At 47.1% G+C, this 21,312-nt stretch overlaps 1 protein-coding gene across 8 annotated transcripts in view; it reads right to left on the bottom strand.

Moving 5' to 3' along the window:
• The window catches only part of LOC140719810 (regulating synaptic membrane exocytosis protein 3-like), a 387,400-nt gene that overhangs the window by 117,500 nt on the left and 248,588 nt on the right, over window positions 1-21,312 (bottom strand). For all 8 annotated transcript variants that reach the window (XR_012097009.1, XM_073034710.1, XM_073034709.1 and 5 more), the window contains exon 4: window positions 13,031-13,172. Coding sequence is in view for 7 of the 8 variants with exons in the window: in XM_073034710.1 (XP_072890811.1) it covers window positions 13,031-13,172 (142 nt within the window). In the remaining variant the exon portion in view is untranslated. The remainder of the gene's footprint in view (window positions 1-13,030; window positions 13,173-21,312) is intronic.

The following is a 21,312-nucleotide window of genomic DNA, read 5'->3' as shown; positions in this document are numbered from 1 at the left end:
ATTCGGCCCGCACAAGTCAAGCTGCAACTGTCCTGCATCTGCAAGACTCCAGTTCACACCGCAGAAAAGCCCGGTGGTACAGCTCAGTTCCAAAAGGGAAGCCACAGGCTACTGACCGCAGAGATCATTTACCAGAAGTAAAGTAGTTAGTAGTCGTGTTTGCTGCTGGCTGGTCTTTGCTCTGCTTCACCAACGCCATCTTAAACTGGGAGTTTCCCCTAAAATATTCCACCTTTTACCCTTAACCTATGACCTCATCTTAGCCAACCACAGTGGAAAAAGCCATTTGCCCTGTCAAACCCCTCATAATTTTGTATGTCTATATGAAGGCCAGTATGTCAAAAGATCTCCTTACAACCCTATCTACCCGTGACACAGCTTTCAAGGAATTATGGATCTGTATTCCCAGGTCCCTCTGCTCTACCACACTCCTCAGTGCCCTACCATTCACTATGAAAGTCCTACTCTGTTTTGTCCTCCCAAAACACAACACCTCACACTTGTCAGCATTAAATTCCATCTGCCACCTTTCAGCCCACTTATCCAGCTGATGCAGATCCTGCTCCTATCTTTGGTAGCTTTCCTCACTGTCCACTCACCCACAAACTTGATGTCATCTACAAATTTGCTGATCCAGTTTACTGCATTGTCATCCAGATGGTTGATGTAGATGACAAACAAAAACAGTGTGGCACACCGCCAGTCAGACAAGCATCTGTCCACTACCACTCTCTGGCTTTTCCCGTGAAGACAACATTGAATCCAATTTACTACGTCATCCTGAATGTCAAGCAACTGAACTTTCCTGACCAGCCTAACAAGTGGGACCTTGTTAAAGGCCTTGTAAAAGTCCATGTAGACAACATCCACTGCCTTCCCTTCATCAACTATCCGGCTAATCTTCTCAAAAGACTTTATAAAATTGCTTATACAACTTGACATGTACAAAGACATGTTGAGTATCCCTGATCAGGCCCTGTCTATCCAAATACTTGTATATCTAGTCCCTTAGTATATCTTCAATCATTTAAAACTACTGATGACAGGTTCACAGGCCTATAATTTCTCGGCTTATTCTTAGAGAATTTCCAAAACAAAGGAACAACCTTAGCTGTCCTCCCAATTCTTTGCCACTTCACTCAGGGCTAAGGATGTGTATTTCTGTTTGTGCCTCTGTCATTTCTACACTAGCCTCCACGAGCTCCGAGATGACACCTTTTTAAGCCCAGCCTAACTTCCCTGAAGACAGCAAACATCTCCCACGCTGCAATCCGTATACGGTCCATGGTCTCATTGCTGTTGGTCCTCAGTTCTGTAGAATCGTAGATCTCTACCAGATAAATGCAGATACATAAAAATCCAATTAAATGCCTGCCCATCTCTTACAGCACCATGCATATTGCAGACGACCAATCTGATCTAAGAGTTTCAGTTCCCATAGTCTAACCGGACCATTTATATTTTCCAGTAGAAAACGAAATTCGTTCTCAACCACAATACAAATTTCATAATCACCCTTACATTTAAATCCAAATCACTAATATATCCTGGAAAATGAACAGACAGTCACTGTACACAGCCCCGCGTACGAATCACTATGGAACATCACTGTACACAGTCCCCTGCACCGATCCCTGTGGAATCTCACTATACACAGCCCCCTGTACCGATCCCTGTGGAATCTAACTATACACAGTCCTCTGTACCGATCCCTGTGGAATCTCACTATACACAGTCCCCTGTACCGATCCCTGTGGAATCTCACTATACACAGTCCCCTGTACCGATCCCTGTGGAATCTCACTGTACACAGCCCCCTGTACCGATCCCTGTGGAATCTCACTGTACACAGCCCCCTGTACCGATCCCTGTGGAATCTCACTGTACACAGCCCCCTGTACCGATCCCTGTGGAATCTCACTGTACACAGCCCCCTGTACCGATCCCTGTGGAATGTCACTGTACGCACTCCCCTGTACCGATCCCTGTGGAATGTCACTGTACGCACTCCCCTGTACCGATCCCTGTGGAATGTCACTGTACGCACTCCCCTGTACCGATCCCTGTGGAATGTCACTGTACGCACTCCCCTGTACCGATCCCTGTGGAATGTCACTGTACGCACTCCCCTGTACCGATCCCTGTGGAATGTCACTGTACGCACTCCCCTGTACCGATCCCTGTGGAATGTCACTGTACGCACTCCCCTGTACCGATCCCTGTGGAATGTCACTGTACGCACTCCCCTGTACCGATCCCTGTGGAATGTCACTGTACGCACTCCCCTGTACCGATCCCTGTGGAATGTCACTGTACGCACTCCCCTGTACCGATCCCTGTGGAATGTCACTGTACGCACTCCCCTGTACCGATCCCTGTGGAATGTCACTGTACGCACTCCCCTGTACCGATCCCTGTGGAATGTCACTGTACGCGGACCCCTGTACCGATCCCTGTGGAATGTCACTGTACGCGGACCCCTGTACCGATCCCTGTGGAATGTCACTGTACGCGGACCCCTGTACCGATCCCTGTGGAATGTCACTGTACGCGGACCCCTGTACCGATCCCTGTGGAATGTCACTGTACGCGGACCCCTGTACCGATCCCTGTGGAATGTCACTGTACGCGGACCCCTGTACCGATCCCTGTGGAATGTCACTGTACGCGGACCCCTGTACCGATCCCTGTGGAATGTCACTGTACGCGGACCCCTGTACCGATCCCTGTGGAATGTCACTGTACGCGGACCCCTGTACCGATCCCTGTGGAATGTCACTGTACGCGGACCCCTGTACCGATCCCTGTGGAATGTCACTGTACGCGGACCCCTGTACCGATCCCTGTGGAATGTCACTGTACGCGGACCCCTGTACCTATCCCTGTGGAATGTCACTGTACACGGACCCCTGTACCGATCCCTGTGGAATCTCACTGTACACGGACCCCTGTACCGATCCCTGTGGAATCTCACTGTACACGGACCCCTGTACCGATCCCTGTGGAATCTCACTGTACACAGCTCTGAGGGATGAAAACTCCCTTCAAATTTTATATATTCCATTCCATTCCTGTGTTCTGTAATCTTATGTTGAAGATTACCTCTGCTATACTGTACATATATTTGCTTACTGATCTCTTGTCAGTTTACTTAGAATTCAGCTGGGGTTACCTCAAGTTCAGCAGGGTTTACTGAGAATTTTAAGAATTTACCACAAAGTTATTGAGAATTTATTGTGTGCTTGCTGTGAGCTAACAGATAGATGACTGAATATTTAACAGAAGCTTACTGTGAAATTTCTATTTACTGAGGATTTAATAAGAGTTTACCTGGAGGTTACTGAGAGGTCACGTTGTATATGTTGTGACTTCGCAACATATCCTTCGCAGAGATGGACATCGTGGATACTCTTAACTCATACTTTACTAAACTATTCATCAGCAAAGATGTTAGCAATATGCCAGTAAATCCAGAGGAAAATAAGGTTCCTTTGAGTGACTTAGAGATCTTAGAAAGGTGGCCCTTCAGCTAAAAAGGCTGAAAGTTAATAAATCTCCAAAATCAGACACATATTGTATATCCAAGGGTACTTAAAGAGCTCTGTGATTATGCATACAAACCCCTAACATGTATTTTTCAAAAGTTAGTGAAGATTGGAAATGGGCCAACCGTGTCCCGGTATATAACAAGGGTGACTGCACTGATCCTGGGAACTATAGACCAGTAAGCTAATGTGTATCGTAGGTAAGATAATGGAAATATTAATAAAGATTGAGATGAAAAAACTGCTGATCGGAACAGGCATGTTAGCAGAAAGCCAGCATGGGTTCAGAAAGGGGAAATCATGTTTACTAATATATTGGGATTTATGAAGAGGCAACTAAAATATATGATAACTACTGATATAATTTACTTGGATTTTCAAAAGCCTTTTGACAAGGTACCCCATGAGACGTTAATAATCACATTACAGGAGGTAGGGATTCAGAGTAAGGTATGGAATTGGCTCAAAAACAGAAAACAATGAGTTATGTCAGAGGATTATTTTCACACCTAGAAAATGTTAAAAATGGGGTTCCACAGGGATCAGTTTTGGGGCCACTGCTGTTTCTAACTGACATTAATGATTTAGATAAGCACATAACAAATAAACTACTAAACTTTGCTGATGAAAATTAGGGGGACTGGCTGATAAACATCAGGCAGCAGAATTAATACAGTTAGATCTAAACAAAATCCAGATGTGGACAGAGCAAATCTGCAGAAAGATAACAGACAACTGCAGGAAACAGAAAATTGTGATTGTAGGGGATTTTCCACACATTGATTGGGACTCCCATACTGTTAAAGGTCTAGATGGGTTAGAGTTTGTAAAATGTGTTCAGGAAAGTTTTCTAAATCAATATATAGATGTACCAACTAGGGAGGATGAAATATTAGATCTCCTGTTAGGAAATGAGTTAGGACGGGTGACGGAAGTGGTGTGTAGGGTAACACTTTGGTTCCAGTGATCATAATGCCATTAGTTTCAACTTGATCATGGATAAAGATAGATCTGGTCCTTGGATTGAAGTTCTAAACTGGAAAAAGGCCAAATTTGAAGAAATGAGAAAGGATCTGTGTCTGTGAGGCTGGGTTCGACGGAGCTTTCATTGTGTGCTGCGTCTGCGAGGCTGAGTCGGGCGGCGCCATGGAAGTCCATAGCGGGGTTATTCCCTTCTGCGGCTTGCGTGGGATGACGAGTCAATCAGGACCCTGAGGACTTGTGGAAACTGTGTGGTGGTTTCTTTTGAACTTATGGTCTTTTAACATCTTTGGACTATTTTTACTGTGCCCATGGTCTGTTTTTTTTATCAATTATGCTATTGTTCTATAATACAACCCTATTAATGTGGTCATACCTTTCCTGTTTCTCAGCTCCACCCATACTGAGCTTGCCTCAGTAGACAAGCCCTCTAATCTGTCCTGCCGAAGCACTGCTGTAATATTTTTCCTGACTAGCAAAGCCACCCCCCACCCTTCATCCCTCCGCTTCTATCACGTCTGAAACATCGGAACCCTGGAACATTGAGCTGCCAGTCCTGACCCCACTGTAGCCAAGTTTCAGTAATGGCTATAATGTCATAATTTCATTCTTGCATCACCACCTTTCATGTGTTTGACTGAGAGAGGCTGCAAAGGGCTATAGAAACAGGCACGACCGTCCCCACCATCCAGAACATCTTCAAAAGGCAGTCTCTCAGGAAGGGTTCTCACCATCTGCAACATGCCCTCTCCTCAGGACTACCTTCAGAGAGGAGGAAGAGGAGCTCGAATCCCCACACTGAACATTTTAGGGACAGTTTTTTCCCACACTGCCATCAGATTTCTGAACGGTTCATACACACTACTCACTATTCCTCTTCCACATTATCTACCTGCACTCACTGGCCATTTTACTGGGTGCGCCTGCTCGTTCATGCAAATATCTAATCAGCAACACAGTGCATAAGAGCATGCAGACACGGTCGAGAGTTTCAGTTGTTGTTCAGACCAAACATCAGAATTGGGAAGAAGTGCCTTTGATCATGGAATGATTATTGGTGCCAGACAGGGTGGCCTGAGTATCTGAGGGGGTACTGATTGTGTATGATCAGCCATGATCACGGTGAATGGCGGTGCTGGCTAGAAGGGCCGAATGGCCTACTCCTGCACCTATTGTCTATTATCTCAGAAACTGCTGATCTCCTGGGACTTTCACATACAACAGTCTCCAGAGTTTAAAGAGTATGGTGCAGAAAAAATATCCAGCGAGCAGCAATTCTGTGGCTGAAAACGCTTTGATAATGAGAGGCCAGAGGAGAATGGCCAGACTGGGTCAAGCTGACAGGAAGGTGACAGTAACTCAAATAACACTGCAGTGGTGTGCAGAAGAGCATCTCTGAATGCTCAACACATCAAACCTTGAAGTGGATGGGCTACAACAGTAGAAGACTATGAAAATGCACTCAGATGAACGTACAGCACATACCTAATAAACTGGCCACTGAATGTATAGTAATTTTACGTCTCCTACTGTACTGCTGCCACAATAATAAACTTTATATATCAGTGATCATAAACGTGAAGATGACTCCGAATGCCATCAGCCACCTGTCTTTCACTGTCCATTTTGTGTTAAGTGGATCCAAATAAAGTTGCTCAGCTTTTTTTGTAGTTATAACTATCCATTTTGATACTGTTTCACACCCTCTCATTTGATCATACGTGGGTAGGGATAGGAAGGTGGCAGCAGGGAACGTTGTGCAAACCAGTGAGGGGAGGATGTCTGGATCACGGTCTGACTCACTGAATCAATCCACCAATGTCTTTGCAGGTTTAATATTGTGACTTTGCAAATAATACTTCCAATATTTTATGTGACTGCCAGCTGGCTGCTACAACCTGGCTAAGAGAGCCAGAGTGGAGGGCAGTAACAGGACGAAGTGAATGGATGATCCGGCACACCTCCACTGCTGACCGGAGACACAAGAGACATCAGATGCTGGACTCTGGGGCAACAATACGCTGGGGGAAGCTCAGCGGGTTCAGGCAGCATCTGGACAGTTGAACCTGTCACCTGGACTGCAAGATGGAGACAGGGCTGAGGGGTAGTGATGGAGCAAGAGCTGGCAGGTGATCGGTGGATCCAGGCAGGCGGGGAGGGAATGGTGAAATGCAGACAAGGGAAGTGGAGAGTGGGAATAGTGCTCAAAATTGGGAGGGCTGATGGGTGGAAGTGACAAAGGGACGAAGATGCAATCTGATAGGGAGTATGGACAAAAGAGGAGGAGTTGGCAGGTGATGGGCAGATGGAGGGAGTGGGATAGGGGAGGGGAAAGGGTTGGGCTGGGTTGTTCACGAAGAGAGAGTAAAGAGACAGTGGGGAAGCAGTTTACCAGAGGAAAGATTTTCCACAAAGCAGTGTCCTAACCTGCTCTGGTCTCAGCAAGGTGGAGGAGGTAACAGATATCAGACACAATGGAAACACAGGAGCACACGCATGTGAATGACTTCCCCATCCTGTAGGGCCCTGGACAGTGGTGGTGAGGGAGAGACAGGCGTTGTACCTCCTATGGTCACAGGGGAGAGGGCCTCAGGAGGGAGGGTATAAGCGCGGAATGAGGAGAAGGTATGGTTGATGATAGGACCATGTAGACACACCGCCAACTCTTGCCTCTGCTGAGAGTACAGGAAGATAAGTGGGGACCTGGCAGAGATGTACAAAATAATTATGTGTTCAGTAGGAATCTTTCCCCCCCCCCCCCCCCCCCATAGCAGACATCTCTAAAACAAGAAGGCATAGGTTTCTGGTAAATGAATTGTGGGTGAATTTTTATCATCCAGAGAATGTGTTAGCAACCTCAACACACTGCCTGAGAGGGTAATGGAGGCAGTGACCCTCACAACATCAGCATCCAAATACACTCCCGAATCACCAAGGTAAAGAAAGTGGTGGACCAACTGTTGATAAGTGGGATTAGGGTAGGTAGGTACGATGGTCTGTACAGACGGTAGGCTGAAGGGCCAGTTTGTGTGTATACCGTATAGCCCACCGTATATAAGGGACTACTTTATGTTTTAGTAACACATCGTTGAATGTGCCATTAGGCGCATATTGAGCATGTGTTGTTATCACGAATTGATCTGTACGTGTGTGTTAAAGTTCGGACTCTGCCAGTAAAGAACCATGAAACTCAGCTCCCGTCTCCAGCGTTCTTATTAATAGCATTGTTGTGTAGCCAGGCCACATAAACAACAGTGTGCGAGGAGGTTAATGAACCTACATCGTATCAGAACGCCGTGTTTTAATTGATAATGACACTCAGAGGAAGAGTGCAAGGAACGAGCCAAGGAGCAGGAGGAGGAGGCAGAGCGTACATTCAGCTCTCCTCTCACCCACTGTCGGCTATTACAATGACAAGGAGGGGCTAGACAGCGTTGACGATGAGGATGAACGCAGTATCCATGGCAGTGAGTCAGATGAAGATACAGAGGATGCAAGTGAGACAGATATTGCCAAGAAGCAGGATGATGAAGGATACCTGGAAGTAAAAGAGCAGATGTACCAGGAGAAATTGATATCTCTCAAAAGACAGCTACAGCACTTACAGCAAGGCACTTTGCAGGAGTATCAGAAAAGGATGAAGAAATTAGATCAACAATACAAGGAAGGAATACGAAATGCAGAGCTTTTTCTGCAACTGGAGACAGAACAGGTGGAAAGAACAATACAGAACAGTACAGGCCCATCGGCCCACAATGTTGTGCCAACCCTTAAACCCTGACCCCCATATAACCCTCCACATTAAATTCCTCCATATACCTGTCTAGTAGTCTCTTAAATTTCACTAGTGTATCTGCCTCCACCATTGACTCAGGAAGTGCATTCCACGCACCAACCACTCTCGAGTAAAAAAAACCTTCCTCTAATATCCCCCTTGAACTTCCCTCCCCTTACCTTAAAGCCATGTCCTCTTGTACTGAGCAGTGGTGCCCTGGGGAAGAGGCGCTGGCTGTCCACTCTGTCTATTCCTCTTAATATCTTGTACACCTCCATCATGTCTCCTCTCATCCTTCTTCTCTCCAGAGAGTAAAGCCCTAGCTCCCTTAATCTCTCAAAACCAGGCAGCATCTTGGTAAATCTCCTCTGTACCCTTTCCAATCCTTCCACGAGGTTAATGAACCTACATCATATCAGAATGCCGTGTTTTAATTGATAATGGCACTCAAAGGAAGAGTGCAAGGAACGAGCCAAGGAACAGGAGGAGGAGGTAGAGCGAGGCCACGAGTCCGAAAGGAAGCTGGAGCACAGTCGGGGTCAGAAACATCCCGAACTGTGAGGTGACCAGAACTGGACACAGTACTCCAAGTGTGGCCTAACCAGAGTTTTACAGAGCTGCATCATTACCTCATGACTCTTAAACTCTATCCCTCGACTTATGAAAGCTAACACCCCATAAGCTTTCTTAACTACCCTATCTACCTGTGAGACAACTTTCAGGGATCTATCACACGTACCCCCAGATCGCTCTGCTCCTCCACACTCCCAAGTATCCTACTGTTTACTTTGTACACTGCCTTGGAGTTTGTCCTTCCAAAGTGTACCACCTCACACTTATCCGGGTTGAACTCCATCTGCCACTTCTCAGCCCATTCCTGCATCCTATCAATGTCTCTGCAATCTTTGACAATCCTCTACACTATCCACAACACCATCAACCTTTGTGTCATCTGCAAACTTGCCAACCCACCCTTCTACCCCCACATCCAGGTTGTTAATAAAAATCCCAGAACCAATCCTTCTGGGACACCACTAGTCACAACCCTCCAATCTGAATGTACTCCCTCCACCACAACCCTCTGCCTTCTGCAGGCAAGCCAATTCTGAATCCACCTGACCAAACTTCCCTGGATCCCATCCCTTCTGACTTTCTGAATAAGCTTACCGTGTGGTAGCTTGTCAAATGCCTTACTAAAATCCATGTAAATCACATCCATTGCACTACCCTCATCTATATGCTTGGTCACCTCCTCAAAGAACTCTAACTGGCTTGTTAGGCACAATCTGCCCTTCACAAAGCCATGCTGACTGTCCCTGATCAGACCATGATTCTCTAAATGCCCATAGATCCGATCTCAAAGAATCTTTTCCAACAGCTTTTCCACCACAGACGTAAGGCTCACTGGTCTATAATTACCCGGACTGTCCCTACTAACTTTCTTTGAACAAGGGGACAACATTCAGCTCCCTCCAATCCTCCGGTACCATTCCTGTGGACAATGAGGACATAAAAATCCTAGCCAGAGGCTCAGCAATCTCTTCCCTTGCCTCGTGGAGCAGCCTGGGGAATATTCCGTCAGGCCCCGGGGACTTATCCGTCCTAATGTATTTTAACAACTCCAACACCTCCTCTTCCTTAATATCAACATGCTCCAGAACATCAACCTCACTCATTTTGTCCTCACCATCATCAAGTTCCCTCTCATTGGTGAATACCGAAGAGAAGTATTCATTGAGGACCTCGCTCACTTCCACAGCCTCCAGGCACATCTTCCCACCCTTATCTCTAATCGGTCCTATCTTCACTCCTGTCATCCTTTTGTTCTTCACATAATTGAAGAATGCCTCGGGTTTTTCCTTTACCCTACTCGCCAAGGCCTTCTCATGCCCCCTTCTTGCTCTTCTCAGCCCCTTCTTAAGCTCCTTTCTTACTACCCTATATTCCTCAATAGACCCATCTGATCCTTGCTTCCTAAACCTCATGTATGCTGCCTTCTTCCATCTGACTAATTTTCCACTTCACTTGTCACCCATGGTTCCTTCACCCTACCATTCTTTATCTTCCTCACCGGGACAAATTTATCCTTAACATCCTCCCAATCTGCTCCTCGGTATCTTTGCTACTACCAGGGGGCCTATAGAATACTCCCAATAGAGTAACTGCTCCCTTCCTGTTCCTGACTTCAACCCATACTGACTCAAAAGACGATCCTGCTACATTACCCACCCTTTCTGCAGCTGTAATAGTATCCCTGACCAGTAATGCCACCCCTCCTCCCCTTTCCCTCCCTCTCTATCCCTATTAAAGCACTGAAATCCAGGAATATTGAGAATCCATTCCTGCCCCGGTGCCAGCCAAGTCTCTGTAATGGCCACTACATCGTAATTCCAAGTATCTATCCAAGCTCTCAGTTCATCACCTTAGTTCCTGATGCATTGAAGTACACGCACTTTAGCCCTTCTACCTTACTACCTTTACACCCTTTATTCTGTTTCTCTTTCCTCAAAGCCTCTTTATATCTTAGATCTGGCTTTACTCCATCCACTATACTTGCAGTTCTCGCATGACCTTTATTCTCCTCCACCTCACTATCTGCTCTAACACTCTGGTTCCCCTCCCTCTGCAAATCTAGTTTAAACCCCCCTGGAGCAGCACTAGCAAACCTTCCCACAAGGATATTAGTCCCCCTCCAGTTCAGGTGAAACCCGTCTTGTCGGAACAGGTCCCACCTTCCCTAGAACAAGGCCCAATTGTCCAGAAACATGAAGCCCTCCCTCCTGCACCAACTCCTTAGTCACGTATTTAGCTGCATTATCTTCCTATTTCTGGCCTCACTAGCACGTGGCATGGGTAGCAATCCTGAGATTGCAACCCTGGAGGTCCTGTCCTTCAACTTTGCACCTAACTCCCTAAATTCTCTTTGCAGGACCTCCTCCTTCCTACCCATGTCATTAGTCCCTACATGGACCACGACATCCGGCTGCTCACCCTCCCTCTTGAGAATACTGAGAACTCGATCCGAGATATCACGGACCCTGGCACCAGGGAGGCAACAGACCAACCGGGATTCTCGTTCTCTTCCACAGAACCTCCTATCTGTCCCCCTAACTATCGAATCCCCTATTACAACTGCTCTCCATTTTTCCCTCATTCCCTTCTGAGCTGATGGTCTAGTCCCGGTGCCAGAGACTGAGAAAGGAATTATATTAAAGAGAAGAAAGCAGCAGTGGAGGAATTTGAACATAAAAAGATTGAGTTAGAAGAAAAGAAAAAGCTGATTGAGAATGAGAGGCTAACAATGGAACTCACAGGAGATTCTATGGAGGTGAAGCCAATAATGACTAGGAAACTAAGGAGGAGACCTAATGACCCTGTTCCACTTACATACAAAAGACGAAGACCTGCACCTGAGCAGTTAAATTACTGGTTAACAGATGAACGGATAATGGAAGATCTACAAACTCTCAATAAGCTTAAATCTCCGAAAAGAGCAGCATCTCCATCTGCTCCTGAGCATCTTCCCGGCACTCCTGCTGAATCACCAGCACAAAGATATGAGGCCAAATAGAAGGTGGAAAGTTACATTATGATCAGAGAAAGTCCGGCTATCTATTTGGAATCTAAGGAGAATACGAAGATCGGCTGTGTAATTAGCGCAGTTGGAACGAATGAGATATAGGTGAGGAAGACAAGTGATAGCATAAAGAAGCGTGTCCATCTAGGACAGCTGCACAGAGGAGTCTTTATTGTACAGAGGCAATCCGCTGCCTAGAACTCTGAGCAAGTTGGAGGTGCACATCTTCTTAACTCCCTATGCTCAGAGGTCAACTTTTCATGACTTTTACATGGAAATCTGTATTAAAACAAACAAGTTATTGACAGACAGAGGCAAAGAAGACCCGCCCAGAGACTTGAGTTATAAATGGGTCTTAGACCAAAAATAACAAAAAAGGGCTTGTTATAATTTGATATTATTTAGTTACTTTGTTATAATTTGATGCAGTATCATTAAATTACTAAGTAAACAAATGGTAGGCGTTTGTGTGCTAAGGGTAAATATGTTGGTTTAGCATAGAGTCTCAGTAAAAAAAACAGTTGATACACTATTAAAATAAAAGGGGAGGAGTGTACTGTCTAGCCTACAGTATAATAAGGGACTACTTTATGTTTTAGTAACACGTCGTTTAATGTGCTATTAGGTGCATATTGAGCATGCGTTATTAGGTGCGTATTGATCTGTACGTGTGTGTTAAAGTTTGGACTCTGCCAGTAAAGAACCATGAAACTCAGCTCCCGTCTCCAGCGTTTTAATTGATAGCATTGTTGTGTAGCCAGGCCACATACACAACAGTGTGCTTACTCTATAAGAGCAAACACGAGGAAATCTGCAGATGCTGGAAATTCAAACAGCAACACACACAAAATGCTGGTAGAACACAGCAGGCCAGGCAGCATCTATAGGGAGAAGCGCTGTCGACGTTTCGGGCTGAGACCCTTCGTCAGGGTCTGTATCACTGTATCCTGACAAAGGGTCTCGGCCCAAAACATCGACAGTGCTTCTCCTTATAGATGCTGCCTGGCCTGCTGTGTTGCACCAGCATTTTGTGTGTGTTGCTTACTCTATAATACGGGCGGCAAACAGAAACAGAACCTGCTGAAGAATTATTGGCTGAAAGCTGGCATCTTTGACTCTGAGAGAGAGCTGTCTGCCACGGGAGAGACTCACTTGCCATCAGAGCTGTTGCTGTTGGTGCTGCCATCCGTCGACTCTCTGCTGCCCTGCCGAGTCACACGGTTTCGCATTTCCACAGCGATCCCCGTCTCCGTGCTCCTCCGGATGTTGCTCCGTAACTTCTTCGTGGCTGCCTCTGTGGGAACAGGAGCAAGTAAAGATTACTACAAGAGGCTGCAGCTTCTGCCAGTTTCACTGCGTCCCCAGTCTGAACAACCTCCCCACCAGGTGCTCAAATTAATCACAGTCCCAAAATGTACCTTGCTTATACTCAATCTTACTCTGTGCCCCTGTCAATTTGGGTTCTCTCTGTTCCCCTGTCAATGTGGGTTTTCTCTGTACCCCTGTCAATGTGGGCTATCTCTGTACCCCTGTCAATGTGGGTTATCTCTGTTCCCCTGTCAATGTGGGCTCTCTCTGTTCCCCTGTCAATGTGGGATCTCTCTGTACCCCTGTCAATGTGGGCTCTCTCTGTACCCCTGTCAATGTGGGCTATCTCTGTACCCCTGTCAATGTGGGCTTTCTCTGTTCCCCTGTCAATGTGGGTTCTCTCTGTTCCCCTGTCAATGTGGGCTCTCTCTGTACCCCTGTCAATGTGGGCTCTCTCTGTACCCCTGTCAATGTGGGTTCTCTCTGTTCCCCTGTCAATATGGGCTCTCTCTGTTCCCCTGTCAATGTGGGCTCTCTCTGTTCCCCTGTCAATGTGGGATCTCTCTGTTCCCCTGTCAATGTGGGTTCTCTCTGTACCCCTGTCGATGTGGGCTCTCTCTGTACCCCTGTCAATGTGGGATCTCTCTGTTCCCCTGTCAATGTGGGTTCTCTCTGTACCCCTGTCAATGTGGGTTCTCTCTGTTCCCCTGTCGATGTGGGTTCTCTCTGTACCCCTGTCGATGTGGGTTCTCTCTGTTCCCCTGTCAATGTGGGCTCTCTCTGTACCCCTGTCAATGTGGGCTATCTCTGTACCCCTGTCAATGTGGGCTCTCTCTGTTCCCCTGTCAATGTGGGCTCTCTCTGTACCCCTGTCAATGTGGGCTATCTCTGTACCCCTGTCAATGTGGGCTCTCTCTGTTCCCCTGTCAATGTGGGCTCTCTCTGTACCCCTGTCAATGTGGGCTATCTCTGTTCCCCTGTCAATGTGGGCTCTCTCTGTTCCCCTGTCAATGTGGGCTATCTCTGTTCCCCTGTCAATGTGGGCTCTCTCTGTTCCCCTGTCAATGTGGGTTCTCTCTGTTCCCCTGTCAATGTGGGCTCTCTCTGTTCCCCTGTCAATGTGGGCTATCTCTGTTCCCCTGTCAATGTGGGCTCTCTCTGTACCCCTGTCAATGTGGGCTATCTCTGTTCCCCTGTCAATGTGGGTTCTCTCTGTTCCCCTGTCAATGTGGGCTCTCTCTGTGCCCCTGTCAATGTGGGCTCTCTCTGTGCCCCTGTCAATGTGGGTTCTCTCTGTTCCCCTGTCAATGTGGGCTCTCTCTGTACCCCTGTCAATGTGGGCTATCTCTGTTCCCCTGTCAATGTGGGCTCTCTCTGTACCCCTGTCAATGTGGGCTATCTCTGTTCCCCTGTCAATGTGGGTTCTCTCTGTTCCCCTGTCAATGTGGGCTCTCTCTGTTCCCCTGTCAATGTGGGCTCTCTCTGTACCCCTGTCAATGTGGGTTCTCTCTGTTCCCCTGTCAATGTGGGTTCTCTCTGTTCCCCTGTCAATGTGGGTTCTCTCTGTTCCCCTGTCAATGTGTGTTCTCTCTGTACCCCTGTCAATGTGGGCTCTCTCTGTACCCCTGTCAATGTGGGCTCTCTCTGTACCCCTGTCAATGTGGGTTCTCTCTGTACCCCTGTCAATGTGTGTTCTCTCTGTACCCCTGTCAATGTGTGTTCTCTCTGTACCCCTGTCAATGTGTGTTCTCTCTGTACCCCTGTCAATGTGTGTTCTCTCTGTACCCCTGTCAATGTGGGCTCTCTCTGTACCCCTGTCAATGTGGGCTCTCTCTGTACCCCTGTCAATGTGGGCTCTCTCTGTACCCCTGTCAATGTGGGCTCTCTCTGTACCCCTGTCAATGTGGGCTCTCTCTGTACCCCTGTCAATGTGGGTTCTCTCTGTACCCCTGTCAATGTGGGCTCTCTCTGTACCCCTGTCAATGTGGGCTATCTCTGTTCCCCTGTCAATGTGGGCTCTCTCTGTTCCCCTGTCAATATGGGTTCTCTCTGTACCCCTGTCAATGTGGACTCTCTCTGTACCCCTGTCAATGTGGGCTATCTCTGTTCCCCTGTCAATGTGGGTTCTCTCTGTACCCCTGTCAATGTGGGCTCTCTCTGTTCCCCTGTCAATGTGGATTCTCTCTGTTCCCCTGTCGATGTGGGCTCTCTCTGTTCCCCTGTCGATGTGGGTTCTCTCTGTTCCCCTGTCAATGTGGGTTCTCTCTGTACCCCTGTCAATGTGGACTCTCTCTGTACCCCTGTCGATGTGGGTTCTCTCTGTTCCCCTGTCAATGTGGGTTCTCTCTGTACCCCTGTCAATGTGGACTCTCTCTGTACCCCTGTCAATGTGGGTTCTCTCTGTACCCCTGTCAATGTGGGTTCTCTCTGTTCCCCTGTCAATGTGGGCTCTCTCTGTACCCCTGTCAATGTGGGCTCTCTCTGTTCCCCTGTCAATGTGGGCTCTCTCTGTTCCCCTGTCAATGTGGGCTCTCTCCCTGCCTCTGTCAATGTGGGTTCTCTCTGTACCCCTGTCAATGTGGGTTCTCTCTGTTCCCCTGTCAATGTGGACTCTCTCTGTACCCCTGTCAATGTGGGTTCTCTCTGTACCCCTGTCAATGTGGGTTCTCTCTGTTCCCCTGTCAATGTGGGCTCTCTCTGTACCCCTGTCAATGTGGGTTCTCTCTGTTCCCCTGTCAATGTGGGCTCTCTCTGTACCCCTGTCAATGTGGACTCTCTCTGTTCCCCTGTCAATGTGGGTTCTCTCTGTTCCCCTGTCAATATGGGTTCTCTCTGTTCCCCTGTCAATGTGGGCTCTCTCTGTACCCCTGTCAATGTGGGCTATCTCTGTTCCCCTGTCAATGTGGGTTCTCTCTGTACCCCTGTCAATGTGGGCTCTCTCTGTTCCCCTGTCAATGTGGGTTCTCTCTGTTCCCCTGTCAATGTGGGCTCTCTCTGTACCCCTGTAAATGTGGGTTCTCTCTGTTCCCCTGTCAATGTGGGCTCTCTCTGTTCCCCTGTCAATGTGGGCTCTCTCTGTTCCCCTGTCAATGTGGGTTCTCTCTGTTCCCCTGTCAATGTGGGCTCTCTCTGTACCCCTGTCAATGTGGGTTCTCTCTGTTCCCCTGTCGATGTGGGTTCTCTCTGTTCCCCTGTCAATGTGGGCTCTCTCTGTTCCCCTGTCAATGTGGGTTCTCTCTGTTCACCTGTCGATGTGGGTTCTCTCTGTTCCCCTGTCGATGTGGGTTCTCTCTGTTCCCCTGTCAATGTGGGCTCTCTCTGTTCCCCTGTCAATGTGGGTTCTCTCTGTTCACCTGTCGATGTGGGTTCTCTCTGTTCACCTGTCGATGTGGGTTCTCTCTGTTCCCCTGTCAATGTGGGTTCTCTCTGTACCCCTGTCAATGTGGGTTCTCTCTGTTCCCCTGTCAATGTGGGCTCTCTCTGTTCCCCTGTCAATGTGGGTTCTCTCTGTTCACCTGTCGATGTGGGTTCTCTCTGTTCCCCTGTCAATGTGGGTTCTCTCTGTTCCCCTGTCAATGTGTGCTATCTCTGTACCCCTGTCAATGTGGGCTCTCTCTGTTCCCCTGTCAATGTGGGTTCTCTCTGTACCCCTGTCAATGTGGGTTCTCTCTGTTCCCCTGTCAATGTGGGCTCTCTCTGTTCCCCTGTCAATGTGGGCTATCTCTGTTCCCCTGTCAATGTGGGTTCTCTCTGTACCCCTGTCAATGTGGGCTCTCTCTGTACCCCTGTCAATGTGGGCTCTCTCTGTACCCCTGTCAATATGGGCTCTCTCTGTTCCCCTGTCGATGTGGGCTATCTCTGTTCCCCTGTCAATGTGGGTTCTCTCTGTTCCCCTGTCAATGTGGGCTCTCTCTGTGCCCCTGTCAATATGGGCTCTCTCTGTTCCCCTGTCAATGTGGGTTCTCTCTGTTCCCCTGTCAATGTGGGCTCTCTCTGTTCCCCTGTCAATATGGGCTCTCTCTGTACCCCTGTCAATGTCGGCTATCTGTGTGTCCCTAATAAGAGGGGACAGTGGATGATGGAAGAAAGGGTAGGAGAAGGACACAAAAGGGAAGAGATGGGCTGGTAAGAAGAGAGTGTGTGAATGGGAAATGGAGAAAGAGAGAAGTGGGTGGAGGGGACGTTAGGAAAAAATTGCTTGAGAAATCGAAGTTCATGCATCAGTTTGGAGGTTACACAGACCCGAATATGAGGTGTTGCTCTTCCAACCTGAATTGAGCCTTAACGTGGCAGTGGAGGACTGACATGTCAGAATGATAATAGGAAGTCAAATTCAAATGGTGGCCACCAGGAGGACCTATCTTTTGCAGAGGTGCTCAACAAAGCCGTCCCTCAATCAGTGTCGGGTGTCTGGTTTCACTAATGTAGAGGTGGGCACGCAGGAGACTCACCAGACTCACAGGTGAACCTGGGGCCGTGAGTCTGAGCCACGGACGCAGTCTGGCTGCCAGCAGCACACCCTCCCAGGACTCAGCCAGACTGAGCCATTCCTTCTCTGGGATTTCACAAATTCTGACACAACTAAAATGATCTAAGATGCTGGAATTTGTCTTAAAGAGCGAAATCCCAGCAATGGTGAAACTCAGGAGAGTTAGTGGCTTTTGGTATGCTGGCCTTTATAAATCACAGCATTGAGTATAGGAGTTGGGATGTAATGTTAAAATTGTACAAGGCATTGGTAAGGCCAAATTTGGAGTATTGTGTACAGTTCTGGTCACCAAATTATAGGAAAGATGTCAACAAAATAGAGAGAGTACAGAGAAGATTTACTAGAATGTTACCTGGGTTCAGCACCTAAGTTACATAGAAACATAGAAAATAGGTGCAGGAGTAGGCCATTCGGCCCTTCGAACCTGCACCGCCATTCAGTATGATCATGGCTGATCATCCAACTCAGAACCCTATACCTGCTTTCTCTCCATACCCCCTGATCCCTTTAGCCACAAGGGCCATATCTAACTTCCTCTTAAATATAGCCAATGAACCGGCCTCAACTGTTTCCTGTGGCAGAGAATTCCACAGATTCACCACTCTCTGTGTGAAGAAGTTTTTCCTCATCTCGGTCCTAAAAGGCTTTCCCTTTATCCTTACAGAGAAAGGTTGAACAAGTTAGGTCTTTATTCTTTGGAGCATAGAAGGTTGAGGGGGGACTTGATAGAGGTATTTAAAATTATGAGGGGGATAGATAGAGTTGACGTGGATAGGCTTTTTCCATTGAGAGTAGGGGAGATTCAAACGAGAGGACATGAGTTGAGAGTTAAGGGGCAAAAGTTTAGGGGTAACACGAGGGGGAACTTCTTTACTCAGAGAGTGGTAGCTGTGTGGAATGAGCTTCCAGTAGAAGTGGTAGAGACAGGCTCGATTTTGTCATTTAAAAAAGATTGGATAGGTATATGGACAGGAAAGGAATGGAGGGTTATGGGCTGAGTGCAGGTCGGTGGGACTAGGTGAGAGTAAGTGTTCGGCACGGACTAGAAGGGCTGAGATGGCCTGTTTCCGTGCTGTAATCGTTGTATGGTTCACAGAGCCGGAATAGACCACCACCAGGTGGCACCTTGTCCACAGGGAGCAGCAAGAACGTAGAAAACATTAATAACTCACAGCAGTCAATGCCCAGCATCATGGTTCTGGGCAGGGTGAAAGCACTAGGGGAACTGCTGACCCCTTCCCTGAAATGATTCAATGGCCGGGCAAGCAGACAGGAGAAGATCGGATTGTTGCTCAAAATGAAAATCCAGAACTCTTGCTGTTAAAAAACACTGAGAAGAGTTTCAGAGGCAGAAACGAGGATGAGAAGTCAAAAGTGATTAAAGGGTAGCCAGATAAAGTGGGTAAGTGGGAGATTATGGATTAGTGTGAACTAGTATAATGTACAGACTCAATGGGCAGAAGGGCCAGTTTCTTGTGTTGTGCCCTTGGTGACAGTTACTGTAAAATGGTATGAAAACTCTAAAGGAGAGCATAATTGATCACTCTCTAAAGGAGGGTAATCAGAGTGAACACTTTAAAGGAGATGATAAACTGAAATGCACTCTCTAAAGGAGAGAGTAATAGGAATGCATTCTCTAAAGGAGAGGGTAATTGGAATGCATTCTCTAAAGGAGAGGATAATCGGAATGCATTCTCTAAAGGAGAGGGTAATAGGAATACACTCTCTAAAGGAGAGGGTAATTAGAATGCACTCTCTAAAGGAGAGGATAATCGGAATGCATTCTCTAAAGGAGGGGGTAATCGGAATGCACTCTCTAAAGGAGAGGGTAATCGGAATGCACTCTCTAAAGGAGGGGGTAATCGGAATGCACTCTCTAAAGGAGGGGGTAATCGGAATGCACTCTCTAAAGGAGGGGGTAATCGGAATGCACTCTCTAAAGGAGAGGGTAATCGGAATGCACTCTCTAAAGGAGAGGGTAATCGGAATGCACTCTCTAAAGGAGAGGGTAATCGGAATGCACTCTCTAAAGGAGAGGGTAATCGGAATGCATTCTCTAAAGGAGAGGGTAATCGGAATGCATTCTCTAAAGGAGAGGGTAATCGGAATGCACGCTCTAAAGGAGAGGGTAATAGGAATACACTCTCTAAAGGAGAGGGTAATTAGAATGCACTCTCTAAATGAGGGGGTAATTAGAATGCACTCTCTAAAGGAGAGGGTAATCAGAATGCATTCTCTAAAGGAGAGGGTAATTAGAATGCACTCTCTAAAGGAGAGGGTAATCGGAATGCACTCTCTAAAGGAGAGGGTAATAGGAATGCACTCTCTAAAGAAGGAGGTAATCGGAATACACTCTCTAAAGGAGAGGGTAATCGGAATGCACTCTCTAAAGGAGAGGGTAATCGGAATGCACTCTCTAAAGGAGAGGGTAATCGGAATGCACTCTCTAAAGAAGGAGGTAATCGGAATGCACTCTCTAAAGGAGGGGGTAATCGGAATGCACTCTCTAAAGGAGAGGGTAATCGGAATGCACTCTCTAAAGAAGGAGGTAATTGGAATGCATTCTCTAAAGGAGAGGATAATCGGAATACACTCTCTAAAGGAGAGGGTAATCGGAATGCATTCTCTAAAGGAGAGGGTAATAGGAATGCACTCTCTAAAGGAGGAGGTAATCGGAATGTCTAAAGGAGGGGGTAATTGGAATGCACTCTCTAAAGGAGAGGGTAATCGGAATGCACTCTCTAAAGAAGGAGGTAATTGGAATGCATTCTCTAAAGGAGAGGATAATCGGAATACACTCTCTAAAGGAGAGGGTAATCGGAATGCATTCTCTAAAGGAGAGGGTAATAGGAATGCACTCTCTAAAGGAGGAGGTAATCGGAATGTCTAAAGGAGGGGGTAATTGGAATGCACTCTCTAAAGGAGAGGGTAATCGGAATGCACTCTCTAAAGAAGGAGGTAATTGGAATGCATTCTCTAAAGGAGAGGATAATCGGAATACACTCTCTAAAGGAGAGGGTAATCGGAATGCATTCTCTAAAGGAGGAGGTAATCGGAATGTCTAAAGGAGGGGGTAATTGGAATGCACTCTCTAAAGGAGGGGGTAATTGGAATGCACTCTCTAATGGAGGAGGTAATTGGAATACACTCTCTAAAGGAGGGGGTAATTGGAATGCACTCTCTAAAGGAGAGGGTAATAGGAATGCACTCTCTAAAGGAGGAGGTAATCGGAATGTCTAAAGGAGGGGGTAATTGGAATGCACTCTCTAAAGGAGAGGGTAATCGGAATGCACTCTCTAAAGAAGGAGGTAATTGGAATGCATTCTCTAAAGGAGAGGATAATCGGAATACACTCTCTAAAGGAGAGGGTAATCGGAATGCATTCTCTAAAGGAGGAGGTAATCGGAATGTCTAAAGGAGGGGGTAATTGGAATGCACTCTCTAAAGGAGGGGGTAATTGGAATGCACTCTCTAATGGAGGAGGTAATTGGAATACACTCTCTAAAGGAGAGGGTAATTGGAATGCCCTCTCTACAGGGTAATAGGAATGCCCTCTCTAAAAGAGGAGGTAATTAGAATGCACTCTCTCAAGGAGGAGGTAATTGGTATGCACTATCTAAAGGAGGGGGTAATCGGA

Source organism: Hemitrygon akajei, chromosome 32, assembly GCF_048418815.1.
Source record: "Hemitrygon akajei chromosome 32, sHemAka1.3, whole genome shotgun sequence".
In the NCBI taxonomy this organism is placed as follows: Eukaryota; Metazoa; Chordata; class Chondrichthyes; order Myliobatiformes; family Dasyatidae; genus Hemitrygon; species Hemitrygon akajei.
The sequence above is the reverse complement of the archived record's forward strand: the minus strand, read 5'-3'. Positions and strand labels throughout refer to the sequence as shown.